Consider the following 18,526-nt stretch of genomic DNA (forward strand, 5'->3'; position numbering starts at 1 on the left):
GTCAGTTTGGAGCAGCAACAGTTTAATGGAAGGAGAATTACAAATATTAATGATGAGACAAAAATTTCAGGTAGAAGTTCTGAATGAAACAGAAAATATGAAGATTTTCCCACTTTAGGCTTCAAAGCATTGACCTCTGACCTTCATGGGATGGGAATGTTTTACTTTAAATCAGGACTTTCTGAAAGGCAGAGTTGATGAAAAAATATTTTTAATGCAAATATTTAAATTTGAGCAGGAAAAGAACAGAATGAGCAGCAAATGAACCAAATGCAGAAGAAAAATGTTTTTATTTAAAACACATGAAGAAAAACTGCAGCAAATTTACAAAAGGAAGATTTAATATTCAAATCTGACATGTTGAGAAAAATAGGAGCCGATAGAAACAGAAAATGATCAGTGATTGAGAAAAACTGATCAACATTTCAATGAAATCTGATGGATGAAAGGAAAAAAATAAGAGAAACATCTTGATATTCAGTGTGAAGCTTTGACTGGAAACACACAGGAAAACATGAGGATCCTGGAATAATCCTGGAATAAACCCAGCTTCCATATTTAAAGGACTGGAAGAAGAAAAAGTTTCCAAGGACTCAATCAGAATTGTTTCACCAAGAAATAGATTGTAGAGACTGAATTATCTGTTCAACAGTGAGAGAGTTTCTCTGACAGGAGGAAAATCTTTAGACTCTTTAGACTCAACTCAGCACAGAAACACTGAGGAACCAGAACTGAACCAGAACCTAAATCCAGGAATCAGAGGTTCAGTGAATGTGGTGTTGAAGGTGTGGAGGAGGATCAGTGAGTCAGAGGAAACTCTGTAGAAGGACAGAATGCCAGCAGGACAGTCCACATACACTGCTACTCTGTTAGAGACAGAGGAGGAGGAGAGACGAGTTTTTATGTTATTGTGCCAGACAGAGTAACCATCATCAGAGCAGCTCAGACTCCATGAATGATTATTCCATCCAAACCAACAGTCTCCACTGTTTCCTTTCCTCCTGATTCTTCTGTAACTCACTGATATATAAACAAATCCTCTCCACTCGACCTCCCAGTAACAGCGACCAGTCAGACCAGTTCTACACAGCAGCTGATCCCAGTAATCAAATCTGTCTGGATGATCAGGATATAACTGAAGCTCCTCCTCCCATGTCACCTTCCTGTTGTCTTCAGACAGTTTGAGTTTTCTGTTCACTGTGTTTGTGTCGATGGTGAGTTGACAGGAATCTGATGGAGAGAACAAACACAATCCAGCTGCAGTTATTGATCATTTATTGACACTTTGATGATGACTCCTGAATGAGTGATGTGACAGTTTGAAGATGGTTGAATGTGAGCTGCTTTGTTGTCATGAATCAGATGAAAAACACACTTACACTTCCTCAGACCTGGTGTCAAGAATGGGACTCCAGCAGGCTCCACCCTGAAAGGAGGAGGGGGGTCAGACCATCAGTCTCTTTCAGCAGCAAACATGGACATTACATGTCTCTCAGACACACATTGTCCTCCACTGAGACAGGAACAGTCCAACATTTGGATTGCAAACTGCAGTGGATGTAGGAAGGACAGTTGGTGCTGCTGCAGCACAACACATTTCTCCAAACACAGGAAAAGCTCCAACAGAGAGGAGAAAGGAAATCCCTCAGTAACAACCTGAAGAAACTCACTGAAGCATAAAAGGACATCAGGAAACTAAGGAAACATTTCTGGAAGCTCAACCTGATTTAATAATCAGCATTAAAATACAATCAATCTAAACTCTGACACAACACCTGGATACCTGTTCCATCCACACTCCCACACACAGATGAAGGAATGAAACACTAAACAGCCCTGCTGCTGAAAACCTGCTGTGGCCTCACTGTAATATCCAGAAATACAAACATTAAAAAGGAGAAGCTGCATCACATTCAACAAAGAGTTCAACAAGAATCAAAGATTTGATCTCTGAGCTCAGACTCACAAACCAGGGAGAGGCTTCCATCATCACACACCTCTGACAAACACCTCCAACCTTTCAGCACTTCCTCTACCAACCAACACCACCAGGTGGCGCTGCTGCACACATTTACAATGAGACCAAGAAGAAGAAGCAGCATCCTGAATCCAGCAGCTGCAGTAATGGCTTGTGAAAGTGTCCAAGGAGCATCTGGAACCAGAACCAGCAGATCCAACAGTCCAGAGAGTCTTTGTTTGCATCTTTCCTCTCAGATTTCCAAGCTGCTCTGAGAGGGAAATGACATCATCATTCTACTGATGATGTCACGCTCTGATGTCACTGATCAGGAGCTGCTGGACTTGTACATTTCCAGCATGGAGGACAGAGAAGATCTCAGCTCTGATGAGGAGCTGGCCTGCCTTCAAACTGATTCAGGGTCAAAGAAATATTTCCAGATGAAGTCAGACTAAAATGTTGGATTGTCCTGCTGTTGCAATCAGAGGCCAAGAAGAAGCTTCAAGTTCTTCTCCTGTTCAGCTCTACGTTCCTGTCAGAGACTTCAGCTCCTCATGAGGAGAACAACTAAAGCCTGGAACAGACTGACACTAACATCGTGACATCTCATCCCTGAACAAAGCTTTGCAGCAGTTCCTTTGCAGAGGAACAGCCTTTTCTCCAGGCTGCCTCCTCCTGACTCTAGCGCCACCTACTGGCTGTTCACCAGAGGTGGAGAAAGAACTCAAACAATGTACTGAAGTAAAAGTACAAATAAACAGACAAAAATGTTCTCTAGTAAAAGAACCACATTAACATTTTTACTTGAGTAAAAGTAAGAAAGCAGGAAAAATATGTTTAATATCTGCTGAAGTTGTTTTAAAATCTGACAAACGAGCCTCATGGGAACCAATATTCTAATTTATTGAATATGACTGTAAATGTAAATATGAGATGGAGATCATTCACATTAATTCAGTAACCAGGATGTGGAGGAGTTTAACGTTACTGGGACATTCATGGCAGGAGACGCTGCGCTCCATGTGCCCCGACCGCAGTAATCAATGTTACTGCCAGTTCAGCTGCTTACAACTATTTAAATGTTTTATTTATTGCAGTCGATTTAAACTAGAAGCTTGGTAAGATTACATAAAACTTCTCTAACCTAAATCAATTTAACACCCAAAACTCAGACAGCGTTTAGCAGCTTAACTTTCCTCGATATGTTTTTCAGATTTGATGGTGAATTTTTGAAAGCTAGCAGTTCATGATATCAGGGAGGCAAAGGCGGCACCAGAATCATTGATTACTTTCAAACTAACCAACAAATCAAAAAGCGCAAAGCGACTTGGATGTATATATATCATTAATCTATATTACGTCTCTCTATTTAGATGAGATGTCTAAATACTGAATTAGCATAATAAATTTTAAGCTTCAAACTAAATGTTTCCCAGCAGACTGACTAAAGACATTTCTCCCTCTTCCTCCTCTATCAGACCTTCTCTGCTCCTGCAGCAGGTTCCTCCATACCTGAGAGCTTCCAGTCTCCAGTGTGGATCCTTCAGTCCAGCCAACAGCAGCTTCACTCCTGAGTCTCCTGGATGATTGTAGCTCAGGTCCAACTCTTTCAGATGGGAGGGGTTGGAGGTCAGAGCTGAGGCCAGAGAAGCACAGCCTTCCTCTGAGACCAAACAGCCTGATAAGCTGCAGACACACAATTCATCACATGATGAGAACATTGAGGTAGAACCCAAGATCTGAACTGATCATTTTCACAAGAGGAAAAACGTCAATAAATTGACCTGTCAATAAGATGAAAGAGTGATAATGCTCTAATTTTGTTTTTCTGAGTAATAAAAATCAACATTTGTCACTTATAGAACAGCTAAGAACATAAACATCCTTCATTGCTCCACAGCAGGGAGTTCAGGTTTACCAGCAACAAATTTAAGGTAAATGGAAGAATCGGATATTCAAAAATAATAGGAGACTGTAGAATAAAGACACATTTAGAACAGAGGAATAAAAATGCTGTGCATTTAATAAAACAGTATAATCAGTTTGACAGATGTGCAGCTGAGTAGGGCAATTTATAATCATGTATAAGATGTGTATATCTGTATATTGAAACAGCAATAGACTATTTAAAAGAAATTTTAAAAGTTACAACAGTTAAAGTTATATCATATAACAACCAGGATGTAATAATTATTGAGTTTGTTAGGAGCAGTTCTGGTTAGAAAGTCTAACAACTGCAGGATGAAGGATCTGCAATAATGCTCATTTGTGCACCTAGGATGCAGCAATCTGTCATCTATCCAGAGTTCAACTATCAATGGAAGAATGACCGCCGCCTTTCTAAATACCTCTCTTCTTGGTCCTTTCAGCCTGGAGTAAATGAAAACCAGCAACGTTTATGTGTAGAGATTTGTTAGCCACATGTTAGTGATAGGATGCCACTTGTTGCACATCCTGTTGATGGTATTCACTGAGTTCCTGAGGGGAACCCATTCTTTCACAATTGTTTGTAAAGACAGTCTGTATATCTAGAGGCCATGGAAGTTATTGGAGCATCTGATTCTGATCATTTGATTGGGTGGTCAAATACTTTTGGCAGCATAGTGCATCTCTGCTAGGAGCTAGTGGACAGAAATATGGCTTCACTAGGATTCAAAACATTTTACCTGAGAGTTTCCAGGTTGCAGTTTGGACTCTTCAGTCCAGCAGAGAGAAGCTTCACTCCTGAATCCTGCAGGTTGTTGTTACTCAGGTCCAGTTCTCTGAGACTGGAGGACTGGGAGCTGAGAACTGAGGACAGAGCTTCACAGCTTCTCTCTGAGAGGTTACAGCCACTCAGTCTGAGGAGACATGGAGGAAAATCTGTTAATCACTTCTTAATTTTTTTTATTTTTCAATGTTTTTCTTGGACAGAGAAGAAACTATCTTATTTTACACACATTTATGATGCCTTTTGTTGTGAAATGGTTCATTCTATAGTTACTCCTCCATCCTTAAAGTTGAGAACTACAGGCAACAAGGAGGCTGGAAAGAGAATTATAAAATCCCACTATTTACTAAATTAATACAATTAAAGTTTTAACATAAAGTGGAGGAGTTTTGCTGCCTTAATATGTAATAGTATGCTCAGCTGCTGAAGTAAGTCTGTGTCTCCTTTACACATCCCCCCCAGTGAGACACTTTGAAGAGACAATGCACCAATATATAAACTGAAACATGAATATATATATTTACCTCATCATTAGCATATTTCTATCAAAAATAACTGAATTAACAATCTGTGTCCTTACAGAACTTTGTTGGAGGCTTTAACCACTGGCAGCAGCTTCAGAAGAACCTCCTCTGAAGCAGAGTATTTCTTCAGGTCAAACACATCCAGATCTTTTCCTGATGACACTAAGATGAAAACCAGAGCTGACCACTGAGCAGGAGACAGTTTATCTGTGGAGAGACTTCCTGAACTCAGAGACTGTTGGATCTCCTCCACTAGAGAACGATCATTCAGTTCATTCAGACAGTGGAACAGATTGATGCTTTTCTCTGCAGACACATTCTCATTGATCTTCTCCTTGATGTACTGAACTGTTTTCTGATTGGTTTGTGAGCTACTTCCTGTCTGTTTCAGCAGACCTTTTAGGAATCTCCTATTGGTCTGCAGTGAAAGTCCCAGGAGGAAGCGGAGGAACAAGTCCAGGTGTCCATTTGGACTCTGTAAGGCCTGGTCAACAGCTCTCTGATGGAGATCATTTACTTTGAGTTTATTAAATAATGAAGATTTCTTAGATGTTTGTTTTTCTCCCATCAAGTTGATGCCAGAGTTAATGGAAACACAATGAACATGAAGAGCAGCCAGAAACTCCTGAACACTCAGATGGACGAAGCAGAACACCTTGTCCTGGTACAGCCCTCTCTCCTCTTTAAAGATCTGTGTGAACACTCCTGAGTACATTGAGGCTGCTCTGATATCGATGCCACACTCTGTCAGGTCTGATTCATAGAAGATCAGGTTTCCTTTCTGCAGCTGATCAAAAGCCAGTTTTCCCAGAGACTCAATCATCTTCCTGCTCTCTGGACTCCAGTGTGGATCTGTTTCAGCTCCTCCATCATACTTGACCTTCTTCACTTTGGTCTGAACCACCAGGAAGTGGATGTACATCTCAGTCAGGGTGCTGGGCAGCTCTCCTCCCTCTCTGGTCTCCAACACATCCTCCAGAACTGTAGCAGTGATCCAGCAGAAGACTGGGATGTGGCACATGATGTGGAGGCTTCGTGATGTCTTCATGTGGGAGATGATCCTGCTGGCCTGCTGCTTATCTCTGAATCTCTTCCTGAAGTACTCCTCCTTCTGTGGGTCATTGAACCCTCTGACCTCTGTTACCATGCCAACACACTGAGGAGGGATCTGATTGGCTGCTGCAGGTCGTGTGGTTATCCAGAGGAGAGCAGAGGGAAGCAGTTTCCCCCTGATGAGGTTTGTCAGCAGAACGTCCACTGAGGTGGACTCTGTAGCATCAGTCAGGATCTCCTTGTTGTGGAAGTCCAGAGGAAGTCGACTCTCATCCAGACCATCAAAGATGAACAGAACCTGGAAGTGTTCAAAGCTGCAGATTTCTTTGGTTTCTCTAAAGAAATAATGAACAAGTTCCAACAAGCTGAACTTTTTCTCCTTCAGCACATTCAGCTCTCTGAAAGTGAATGGAAATATGAACTGGATGTTCTGGCGGGCTTTGTCTTCAGCCCAGTCCAGAGTGAACTTCTGTGTTAGGACTGTTTTCCCAATGCCAGCCACTCCCTTTGTCATCACTGTTCTGATTGGTTGAACTTTTCCAGGTGGGACTTTAAAGATGTCTTCTTGTCTGATTGTTGTTTCTGGTCTGTGTGGTTTCCTGGATGCTGTTTCAATCTGTCTGACCTCATGTTCATCATTGACCTCTCCAGTTCCTCCCTCTGTGATGTAGAGCTCTGTGTAGATCTGGTTCAGAAGGGTTGGACTTCCTGCTTTAGCAATCCCCTCAAACACAGACTGGAACTTCTTCTTCAGACCAGATTTAAGTTGATGTTGACAAACTGCAGCAAGACGTTCTAAAATAAGACAAAAAGTAAAATCAGCGACTAAATAAAATCATCTTCTGAAGATGATTTGAATAAATATGATTCCATCTCTTCAAATTTCAGTAAATGTCTGATTTATCCATCAGGTTAAACCTTTGTAGAAATCCTCTTACTGCTCTCCAGACGGTCAACCAGCTCCTCCTGCTTCATCCTCCGTAGGAAGTTCAGTGTGATCTTCATCACTGCCTCTCTGCTGATCCTCCTCTGCTCTTCATCCTCACCTTCCAACACATCATCATCTCTCTGACTCTCTGTGCATTCTGGGTCATTTGGACTCAGAATCTTATGAATCTTCTTCAGCTCGTTCTTCAGAAAAGCGACAATGTTGTCCTCCAGCGTCTGGAATAGAATAATAGATGAAGGAAACATCAGACTGAAATCATGGAGCCAAACACCAGATGGATGTTTGACAAACTGACACTCCTCTGGTCTACAAAGTGCAGCATGAAGGTGACTGTGAACAGAACGCTTGGAAAAGTTGTTGTTCATGTACAGACCATAAATATGGAGTCCAGCTGTGTTTGATGCTGCTGGGCAGACGGACAACTGGGAACCTCTGAGCTCTGCTGGTCCACTCTGTGGAGGAACCAGGAACAATTAGGAAGTCAGGAAATATTCATCCAGCAATATTCAGAAATGAAATCACCAGGAGTTTCACATTAAATGTACTTGAAGCAGAAAAACAGAGCATCATATGAACAAAATGGAGTGAAGTTAAAAAGAGGAAGATGAACTACAAGGATTAAGAGCAAAATCACCTAGAAGACATTTTAAAAGTTTGATGCTGAACTTGGACTTCAAACTGTCCAAACTGTCATTAGATCTGATGCTGGTGGAGACAGTTTCCCAGAGCTTGGGGACAGTGGAAGTGAAGGCTCTGTCCACACAGGTCTTCAGGACAGTGTGGGACATCCATCAGGTTCTGATGACTAGATCTGAGGTGATGTGGACATGGAGGAGGTTTGAGATATATGGGTGTGTGTCCATGTGGGGTCCTCTGCTGGATGTTATAGAGAGGATTTTAAAATGGATCCTGTAGATCCTTGGAAGCCAGTGAGATCACATTATATCTGTCCACACAGAGACAATCAGAAGGTAAAGGTCCATGATGTAATATCTGGATGTGAGCAGTGAACCAGGTGAACTAAGTAGTTATAAAGATTTAATGTTCCTGCTGATCCCATTCAGAACCAGCAGAACCTCTGATGGTCCACATCAGCTCAGTTTGGTTGAGATCCAGCAGATCTCACCAACCACATCATGAAGCTTTCCTTCCCTGCTGAACTGCTCTTACAATGCACACAGGAACCAAGTCCTGATGGACCAGACTGGCTCTACCAGGTATTTCCCAGTGGAAATGTGTTCCACTGTTAGTCTGACATGGAGCCAGGAAGCAGCAGAACATCATCATCGACATCCCAGAGATGAAGATATGAAGGTGTTTTCATGAGAACAGATCAGCTGATTTTTGTAGATAATGGATCAAACCTCTCTGTAAGTATAACTGGAAACATCTGAGTTCTTACTGGTTCAGTTTCCATAGTTACAGCAATTAGAAACAGCTCACCTCTCTGATGATGGAGGTCTAGGAGATTTAAAGTCAATGAGAAGATCCATTGACCAGTCGCTCTTAAAGGACACACAGCTGGGTTCTGATTCTTCTTGTGTGAAAATCTGATGGATTCTGCTAAAAAAGAAACTCATTAAAATCTTTCCTTTGAGTTTTGCTTTGAAGATATTTTTAATGTGGTCCATTGTAAAATAAAGAGCTGTGAGACACAACAGAACCAGACAGATCATCAACCTGATGTTCTAAATGATTCCCATCAGAACCGGTCCAATCCTCCAACATGTTCCTGATCATTGATCCTCCTGAATAATGTCCAGCCTTCTTTAAAGAGCAGAAAGATTTGTTTCTGAGACCAACATGTTGGTTTGAAATGACAGAGAGAAGTTTGGTGATCTTAGTGTTGAGCTCTGACATGGAGAAGAACCAGGAATCATTTCCACTCTGACCATCCAAGGAGGATCTGATGGAGCTTCAATCAGAACTGAATGTTAAGTTAGAGAACATGTCGTTCTGAATGCGATTCACAGGAGACATTATTTAGTTTTACTGTAGAAATGTTTGATAATACACCGTGTTGGATGATGTTTGAATCTCAGAGATGCAACTAGAATCATAAAATTAATTCATAGAAACTTTTTCTTTCAGCATTAATCTGTGTTTAATCAGACTTAGAGACTAATCCAAATATAAACTTAGAAATTAAATTTACTTCTGCCTTTGTGTTTCTGTGTTAATATTAATGTTTGGTTAAATAAATGAGTCTGTTTCATTTGGAAAAATTAAGTTGACGAAAATGCATTTAAATGTTTGTGGGTCAAAGGTCATGTCAACATGATAGTTTCTGTGTCTTGATTGAAAAGTGAGTTCATTATGGGTCATTTTTGTCCCCGTTATTCATCAGCAGTAATTGGGTGATTCTCTGAATTTGGTACATTTTGGCGTCTCAGATTATTTAAAAATATACCACAATAAATTGTGTTTTTGATCACTGCATCTATTGAAGGACTCTTTAAACCTCCAGGAAAATATGTCTCCCCACTTTATTCATGAAATCCCAAACAGTATTAAGAATTTCTTTGTTACTTAAGTTGCTTTAAATTCAACCCCATAAAGGGACAATTTCATTCCTCTATGAGTAAAACTCTAACATAATTAAACTAATTCTTCCAGTTCCTTTTAGATGACCTGTCCCTTGATTAAAATAACTAATTGTATGTATATCTTATTTGATTCTGAATCATAATAATTAGAGTGATAAGTAGAATATGGCAACTTGATGTAAAAGCACTTTTCATAAATCAGAAAAATATACTTTAAAATAAACATTAAATCAGGCTTTTTTATGTTTCTGAATCATTCTTTAAACTTTGCATACAGTCCAACAAATATTAGTCTAATATTTGCTGTTATTATAAAAAAATCATAACAATGTATCAAGTAACGGTTGAACCCATTGTAACAGTTGACCAGACTGTAACGGGGTTGAAGATTTTTACTAAAAGTTGCCATAAGTCCACATTAGCTAGGTTATGGAGCAACATATGATATGATGAAAACAAGAATTAATGTGTTTCAAAGACCATTCTTTACTTTTTCCCAAACAACAATAATTATCATTTACAAGCCTAAAGGTGTTGAAAGGTTGAGCTTGACAATGACGATGTTTGGATAAAAAATAATCAAATATCGGTAAGAAACTATATTAACACTTAAATCTCTTTACAGTGTGAGTGGGAAAAAACGTAAGTGATGTCACTTCCAGGGTGCTGAGGAAATTGGACTGAACCATTATTTATAAAAAGGAGGGATTGGTCTGCTGTTACAGGGTTAAACAAAACTGGAGGGACATGATAAAAAATGATATTTTATAAATAATTCATGTATTTTTCTCATATTTCTTTTATTTAGATTAAAGTATACCTAAAATGTTTAAAATGGTAGAAATAACTTGCAGTTACTGGTTAGTTTCATTTGTTTTATATTCAGTGAAAAATTAACATTGGTCAGTGGGGACATGCTCATTTGGCTGACCTCTACGCTTCAACAAACCATCAAATCTTTCAAAACATAATTATTAAAATATATTTGTATGTTATATTACCAAGACACATGGATATTTCCATTACTTGATTTTTGTCAAACAATGTGGGTTGCATTATATGAAAATATAGAGAACTGACAGCAAAATTAGATTTTCATCAGTTAATCAATGGTCCCTCTCGTATCACCAAAAACAGTCAAACCTTAATAGATTTAACCTTTTCAAACAAACCTGGTCGAATTATAAAAACCTATAACTTAGTGTGCGGCTTATCCGACCACAATATCACTCTCATTGGAAGAAAATTACCTCGAAATCGTTTTGCCAGTCATTATAATACACAGAAACAGATTTTAATACAAATTCCAAGAAAGGATGGACCCAAATTTGAGGCCGAATTAGCAAGGGTTAATTGGGATGACGTCCTAAACCAGCATCAGGTAAATGATTGCTGTAATACATATATTCTCAATGTTTGTAATACTATGAATAAGTTTTTAAAAACTCAAATGAAGGGATGAAGAAAAATACAGCTACCTTGGGTATCGAATGACATTAAGCAGTTAATGAAACAGAGAGACTATGCCCTAAAATTGTTTTTTAAATTCAAAAGGACCACAGATTGGCTGTTTTTAAAAGTTTGAGGAACAGAGTAGTTAAAGAAATGTACAAATCTAAAGCTAAATATTACATAAACGTTTTGTCAGGAGCAGGAGGGAATGGTAAGACGATCTGGAAACAGTTAAACAGTTTACTGAGCCCCAATGTACGCACTGATTACAAATATGAAGGTAGCAGAAAAAATCCTAACTGATCCTGCTCAGCTAGCAACAATATTTAATGATTTTTTCCTCTCATCAGTTAAAGACTTGGCATCAAAGTTCCTACCAGCTCCAATGGATTTACATGGTACAAAACCAACCAAAAAGTGTTTTGATTTGTTTGAGATAAAGGAAATTCGTTACTCTGATGTTCAAAAAGCTATCAATAGCTTAAACAATTCTTATGCAAACGATATGTATAATTTAGATGCTATGTTTTTAAAAGAAATACTGCAATATTTTAGTAGAACCTTTAACTCACATAATTAATATTTCCATCAGAACAGGGCATTTTCCCGATGCATGGAAAAAAGGTTTGGTGAAACCGATTTTTAAATCAGGAAGTCCCCATGAAATCAGTAACTACAGGCCAATAAGTTTTGTTCTGGTCATGTCAAAAGTGCTGGAGAAAATTATTCTAGAACAACTACTATTGTATTTAGAAAGTAACAATCTTCTGCATCCTCTTCAGTTTGGCTTCAGACGTAATCATCCTACAGAGACTGCTATAAGTCTGCTGCTTGAAAATGTTAAACAATCACTTGATAGGGGACAAATCACTGGTGCAGTTTTCCTGGACTTGAAGAGGCTTTTGATACGGTGAACCACAACTTACTGATCTCAAGGCTTTCACCATTTAATTTCTCAGAATGATCATTGTCTTGGTTTCAATCATATTTGAAAGATCGTGAACAGTGTGTTGTCATCATTAATACTAAATCTGTCTTCTGTAAAATAGTAACAGGGATTCCACAAGGAACTATCTTAGGTCCAGTCCTTTTTAGTCTGTATGTTAACAGTCTTCCTGATATTTGTCCTGAAGTTAAATTGCAAATGTTTGCTGATGACACTATTGTTTATACATCAGACAAGAACAGTATTGTAATCAGTGAAAAACTTCACAACAGCCTGCAGAGATTATCATTATGGCTAAATGATTCTTGCTTAACTCTCAATACAAAGAAAACAAAATGTATTTGCATTTCAATCAAGAAAACATCATTACAGTCCTTGAATATTCAGATCAATGGGGACCCTATTGAGCAAGAATCACAAGAAAAATATTTAGGAATAATTCTGGATGCTCAGTTAAATTTTAGGAGCCATGTTCACAAAATCAGCAAAACTGTTAGATCAAATATAAACTGTTTTAAATTTATTAGAAATTGTTTAACACTTCACTGTGCAGAGATGTTTTTTAACTCAACGATCCTCACATTTTTCCTATGGAGCTACTGTCTGGTCTCAGACTAGTCAAACTAGACTCAAACCATTAGCAAGTCTCTGTAATCAGGCTTTGAAGGTTTTATATCAAAAGCCAATCAGATTCCATCATTGTCACATTTTGGCTAAATTCGGCATTTTGGACTTTCCTGATTTTATAAATTATAATCTTTTAAAATTGATTTTTAAGTGTTTAAATGGATATGCACCTACACCATTAAGTAATTGCATACAGAGACTGCAGGGCAACAGCAGATCTACTAGAGCAGCTTCAGATGGAAACTGTAAGGTTCCCTTTCGAAGAACCACGTTTGCTCAAAGTGCTCTGTCCATGAGAGGATCTGCAGTTTGGAACTCACTTCCTGTTGATTTAAAGTCTGTAACCAGTTTTAGTACGTTCAAGAAACAAACTAAACTCAGGTTATGTCAAAAACAGAACTGTACCCATTTTAGATGTTTCATGTTTCACTGTTTGTTTGTAGATGTCGTCAACATCAAGCTGTGCTATTTTAAATGACCATCATTTTAACTTTAGAGGTACTTTTTAAAAGCCCATCTAGGGACAAGTGCTGCGAATTAGCTGTTGCTATAGCGCTATGACGCAAACATGGGACTGCTGTTTTGTTCAGTTTGTTTATGTCGATGTGTGTCTGTCCCTATCAAATAAACTCAAATAAATAAATGAATTAAATATTTGAGATAAACCTGTGAGACACAAAATGCACCGAATTCAGAGAATGACCCAATAGCTTATGTATGTTAGAGACCATCTGGTTCTGAAAGATATCCACATGAGATATTTATTTATCTTAACTGTGGAAATGGTTAATAATCCACTATGTTGGATGATGTTTGAACCACAGAGATGAAACTAGAATCATAAAGTTAATTAATAAAAGCCTTTTTCTTTCAGCATTACTCTGTCTGGAAAATAAATAAAATTTAGATTTAGAGAACAATCCAAATATCAATCTAGAAATTAAACTCACTTCTGCCTTTTGTGTTTGTGTGTTAAATAAATATTGGATGGTCATAATAACAGATATAAACTGAACAGTTACAGCAGTTAGAAACAGCTCACCTCTCTGATGGTGGAGATCCAGGAGATTTAAAGTCAATCATCTCATCCCTTGACCTGTCACTCTTAAAGGACACACAGCTGGGTTCTGGTTCTGGTTCTGGTTTGAGTCTCTGATGGATCCTGACAGAAACATGATGATTAAAACTTAATCAGCAAAGAGGAGCAGCAGCAGCTTCATCACCACGTCTGTTCTGGCCTGATATAGTGAACGCTGTGTGAAAAGGGCTGTGGACAGTTAGAGATGGTGACCTCACCTCTGACCTTTGCTCTGGCTCTCATCTTCCCCACACAGAGTGGTTTTAGAGGGAGGGACTCCCTCCTCTCTGTCCTCACACTGATCCATGCTGCTGAATTCACATCAGCTCACACACACTTTCTACCTTCACCTGCAGAGGAAACACACATCATTCATCTGCACATCAACTCTGATCATCCTTTACATCATTAGAGCTGGAAAAAGATCAGCTGCTCCTCCTCTGATTGGCTCTTCTTCTCTGCTTCATATCAGTGTCAGGTGAATGCAGTCAGACAGCAGAGAGGCAGAGGAAGCTGCCATCAGCTGCTGCACTTCTACTATCAGTCCACTAGATGGAGACATGGAGCAACATTTACATTCACTGATTCAACCTGAACAGGAAGTATTTTAGTTAGTTAATTATTAAACTCTACAAGTGGATTATCTGCTCTATCAAATATTAACTATTTAATATTCCGATTGAATTAAACATATTTTAAAAATAACATTGTTTTATTTTGAAAGGAAGCAACAGGACTTTCTGACTTTAATGGTGGAGACCAGAGTTTGATTCCAGGAAATAAAACCAAGAATCAGTTTGTTCAGAGAAGAAAATAAATAAAACCAGCTGTTCAGCAGAGAACTTCAAACAGCAGATTTTAGTTTTTTAGCTGAAATCAGAAGTGAACATTTTCTCCAAACATCAGAGAGCAGAAACAAGCAGGAATATCCTGATGACAAAGTTCAAGTAGGAAACAAAGCAAACTTACAGTTTGTTCAAATTATCCAAACAGTTGATGAAGAATATCTGAACAACAAGCCGAGACCCAACAGAACCACGGTGGATCCAGAGTGGTGCCACAAATAAACAGGTTAGTTTAAACTGAAAGTGTTATGAGGAGAAATGAGCCCAGACTGGTCTGACTGGTCAGACTGACTGGGAGTGAGAGGAAAGTTATTCTGTTGACGTCTGAAGACAGAATCACTTCTCATAAATCTGGATCCGCTGTTATTCTGCTGATACAGGTTCTGTTCAACACCAACAGAACCAGAACCTTTTTTAACTTGGAACCAACTGAACTCTTCATTAGTGGGGGTTTGTCTCCCTCTGCTGGTGAAACTCTTACCTGCATATTGTCTGGTTATTAATAACAGATTAAGTGATTTTTAAATTATCCAAATACAGCTCTTGAAAAAATTAAGAAACCTCTTAAAATGACCAGTTTCTCTGATTTTACTTTTTTATACATATATGTTTGAGTAAAATGAACATTGTTTTTTTTCTATGTGTAGGAGTTATTTATCTATTTTCAGTTAAAATTTAGATTATTTAGTTCATTTTTATGTGTTTATTTTCTAGTTGATTTATAGTTAGAATTTTTGTTTAATTTGTTATTTTAAATAGGTTCTTTGGTTAGTAATTCACTTAATTAGTTAATTAATTTCAGTTTGGGAAGTGGGTGTTTCACTGTATAAATAGGTCTTAGGCAGGCAAGTACAGAGGGGGGGTGAGGGGGGCTTGAGCCCCTGCAATTTTTATCCTTTTTTAAAAAAATATATATTTTTAATCTGTATGTCAGAAGGCCTGTTTGTGCCCCTCAGCAATAATATTTAGCTAAATATAATAATGTAGTAAAAATAAACTAGTCTGGCTGCCCTCAGTCTAATAATGACTCTCAGAGCCTCCATGTTGTTCAGACTCCGGGTCCATGGTGAGGAGGAGGAGGATCTGTGTCCTCTAACTATCAAGTTATGGGCAAGAATATTTTTTCATGCACTGGTTTGTGAATAAAAACGTAGGTCTGATGTTGACGTTAGAAAAACTGTTTCTATTTATATTTTCATAATCGTCCTTGCAATAGTGGGACAAAACCCGCCTCGCCACTAAACTCAGAAATGCTGCAGAGAAACTTCTGACTTTAACTTCATCGTTCTGCTAAAGGCCCGGTTCACTACAGGCAGCTTGAGTCGGTCCACAGACAGATAGAAAGAATATCTGTCTTTATATCAGACATCCTGATATAAGACACGGTACCGACTGTCACCACGAGTCGCAACGCAGCTCATAGCCCCGGTACCACCTGGTACCACCTGGTACCACCTGCTCTCTGTTCGCTCTGCTTCTCCTTAACGTTTCTACCAGGCGGGTTAAAGCCGCTGCTGACGGGATCTGGGCTGGAGGTTCTGGGCTGTAAATAGAAGTTATTGCAGAACCTCAAGTGTTAAAGGAAGATTCGGCCCATTTAGAGTCACAAAATAAACATCAGAGAAAACATTGTAGCAATAATTAGAACCGCAGCAAAAAGCCAAACATGCCACAATGAAATGAATCAAAATGTCTCCAAAGCATCAGAGGACTGACAGGGGCCACCGGGGGATTCCAGGTAGATTCCAGGTAGATTCCAAGTGGATTCCAGGTAGATTCCAGGTGGATTCCAGGTTGATCAGTCTGCAGCCAGGTTGTTCTAGGGGTTAAATAGATATTATTAGGGCTTCATTAGTAAAATGGCAGCAATTTGCTTATTTCATAACTTCATAACCTTTGACCTTCTCTCCTCTGGTCTGTTTAACAGCTACAGTCTCAGATCAGCTCAGCCCTCCAGGACTGTCAGCAGCAGAAACAGAAACTTTATACCTGTTGGGGAAAATATAGATTATATTTGCTTTGCATTTCCCCACATGATGGCAATGATACAGTAGGATCCAATTAGATTCTTGATTAATATGGGTTGTTGCTATGTTGTTGTACGGAGTTTTTGTTCAATGTGCCATTTTTTAAATTTGAGCCCCTGCCCCTCCATAGGTCTCTGCACGGCCCTGCTCATCGGCAACAAGCACCAAACTGTCATGTCTCTCATGAATAACCGAGAGTTTTTGTGTTTTTCTGCCAGGTAGAGAGAAATATGGGAATGTGAGATGAGAAAACGTTAGACCAACTGCCAATGATTTAACAGGAACTAAAAGGAAATCTTAAATATGAGATCAAAAAATGGACAAATGGGTAAATGTTCTTCCTGCACCTGGATTGTCCCCGTTTGTGATATTTATCACAACATTCTTGCAGTAAAACATTTGTCCACCTCAACTCTGACCTGCCTTTCAGAACCCAAACTCAGTGCTACAGTACTCCGTTTTCTCAAAGTTACCCTGACATCCTAGTTCATTTCTTCAAGTCTCCCTTTATGCTCAGTCCTGTAAATAAGACAATAAAAGCAACAGCTTACTATCTGCAACATATAAAAAGTTATAAAGCAATACAGAAGATGTGTATTTTCTGAAATGTAGCAGAGAAGTTTTACAGATTCCTTCCATATACATGATGTTTATTGCTATATAAATACAAAAAAAGCATATTTGAGTGAGTTCTGGTGAAATTGTACTGTACAGAGTAAGTGCCACATTCAATGCTCAGATTTATCTGGATTTCTTTGTTACTTTGGAACCAAGTATGAGTTTGTGTTACTTGTTTGCATTAGTAACTTGGTGTTGGAGTTCGTTATCGTTGGCCAATGGGTTATGTTTTTACCAGTGGAGTGATTGTACATAGTTTTGCTCTTTTTTTTCTGAACACTTAAAATGCAAACTTCTGTGTGTTTTTCTGCACTTGTTAAATTTGTTTGTTTGAACAAGTTGAGGAAAAAGGTGCTGAACTTGCAGGAGATTTTGATGTGGAAACATTTCCAGCAGACCTTAAAATGCACAAGGAAGAGCAGTTTACAGGAACATGTGGGAAACTGATTTTCTCTGTTGCCGTAATTATTATAATAAAACTTGAATTGTTGAATATATGAAACCAAGTGAAACAATTAATTTAAAGTATTGCAAAAAAATAAAAAGTAAGGTTTATTCTTTATGTTTAAATGAAACAAAAAACAGTGACTAAGATGATATTTGGAGGAGCTAAGATAAGATGTTAAATCTACAAACACTGTACCAAATATCAAACATGGCAGTGGCAGCATCATTCTGTGGGTCTGTTTTTCTGCCACTTTCATCCACTTTTATAAAGTGGATGAAATAATAAAGGATGATGCTTTTATATTCTTTAATATTACCTCAGCGAAGTTCCCAAATTGTGATTTAAAACACTCATAACCTTTGCATAAAGCTTCCTGATGTCAAGCTTGAAGAAGCATCCTTACCTGAAACCTGATAGAAATATGTGCACAATGTTTCAAAAGCAGTTCTGTTTAAATAAATAAATAAAGGTCCGGGTTTACCTCCAATGTATTTTTCCTTGCACATTTCATTTTGTTTCTCTGTATGTTCACTTAATCTTAATGTTTTTTATTTGTTTATATCACAGTTTAAAAGGTTTACTGTACCTGGAATCAGCATGTTTTAAAACATGTATTGGTGCTTTAAGAGGACAATGATCTCACACACACTTCTAAAGTGGTTTTGATATTAATACTTTACATAAGCAATAAGCTCTTGGAGAGCCATGAACTCTGATACTGAAAATATGCCGTTGTTTAATATGCC

At 38.4% G+C, this 18,526-nt stretch overlaps 1 protein-coding gene across 1 annotated transcript in view; it reads right to left on the minus strand.

Annotated features, from left to right (window-relative positions):
• Positions 1-703: 703 nt before the first annotated feature.
• Positions 704-18,526, minus strand: part of LOC116724474 (NACHT, LRR and PYD domains-containing protein 14-like) — a 36,595-nt gene continuing 18,772 nt past the window's right edge. The window contains exons 3-11 of the mRNA XM_032570194.1: positions 13,807-13,926; positions 8,637-8,753; positions 7,567-7,645; positions 7,186-7,408; positions 5,248-7,039; positions 4,624-4,797; positions 3,470-3,643; positions 1,380-1,426; positions 704-1,230 (exon numbers count right to left, since the gene is read on the minus strand). Coding sequence (XP_032426085.1) covers positions 704-1,230; positions 1,380-1,426; positions 3,470-3,643; positions 4,624-4,797; positions 5,248-7,039; positions 7,186-7,408; positions 7,567-7,645; positions 8,637-8,753; positions 13,807-13,847 — 3,174 coding nt within the window. The 5' untranslated portion in view covers positions 13,848-13,926. The remainder of the gene's footprint in view (positions 1,231-1,379; positions 1,427-3,469; positions 3,644-4,623; positions 4,798-5,247; positions 7,040-7,185; positions 7,409-7,566; positions 7,646-8,636; positions 8,754-13,806; positions 13,927-18,526) is intronic.

This window comes from Xiphophorus hellerii, chromosome 8 (genome assembly GCF_003331165.1).
Source record: "Xiphophorus hellerii strain 12219 chromosome 8, Xiphophorus_hellerii-4.1, whole genome shotgun sequence".
Taxonomy (NCBI): Eukaryota; Metazoa; Chordata; class Actinopteri; order Cyprinodontiformes; family Poeciliidae; genus Xiphophorus; species Xiphophorus hellerii.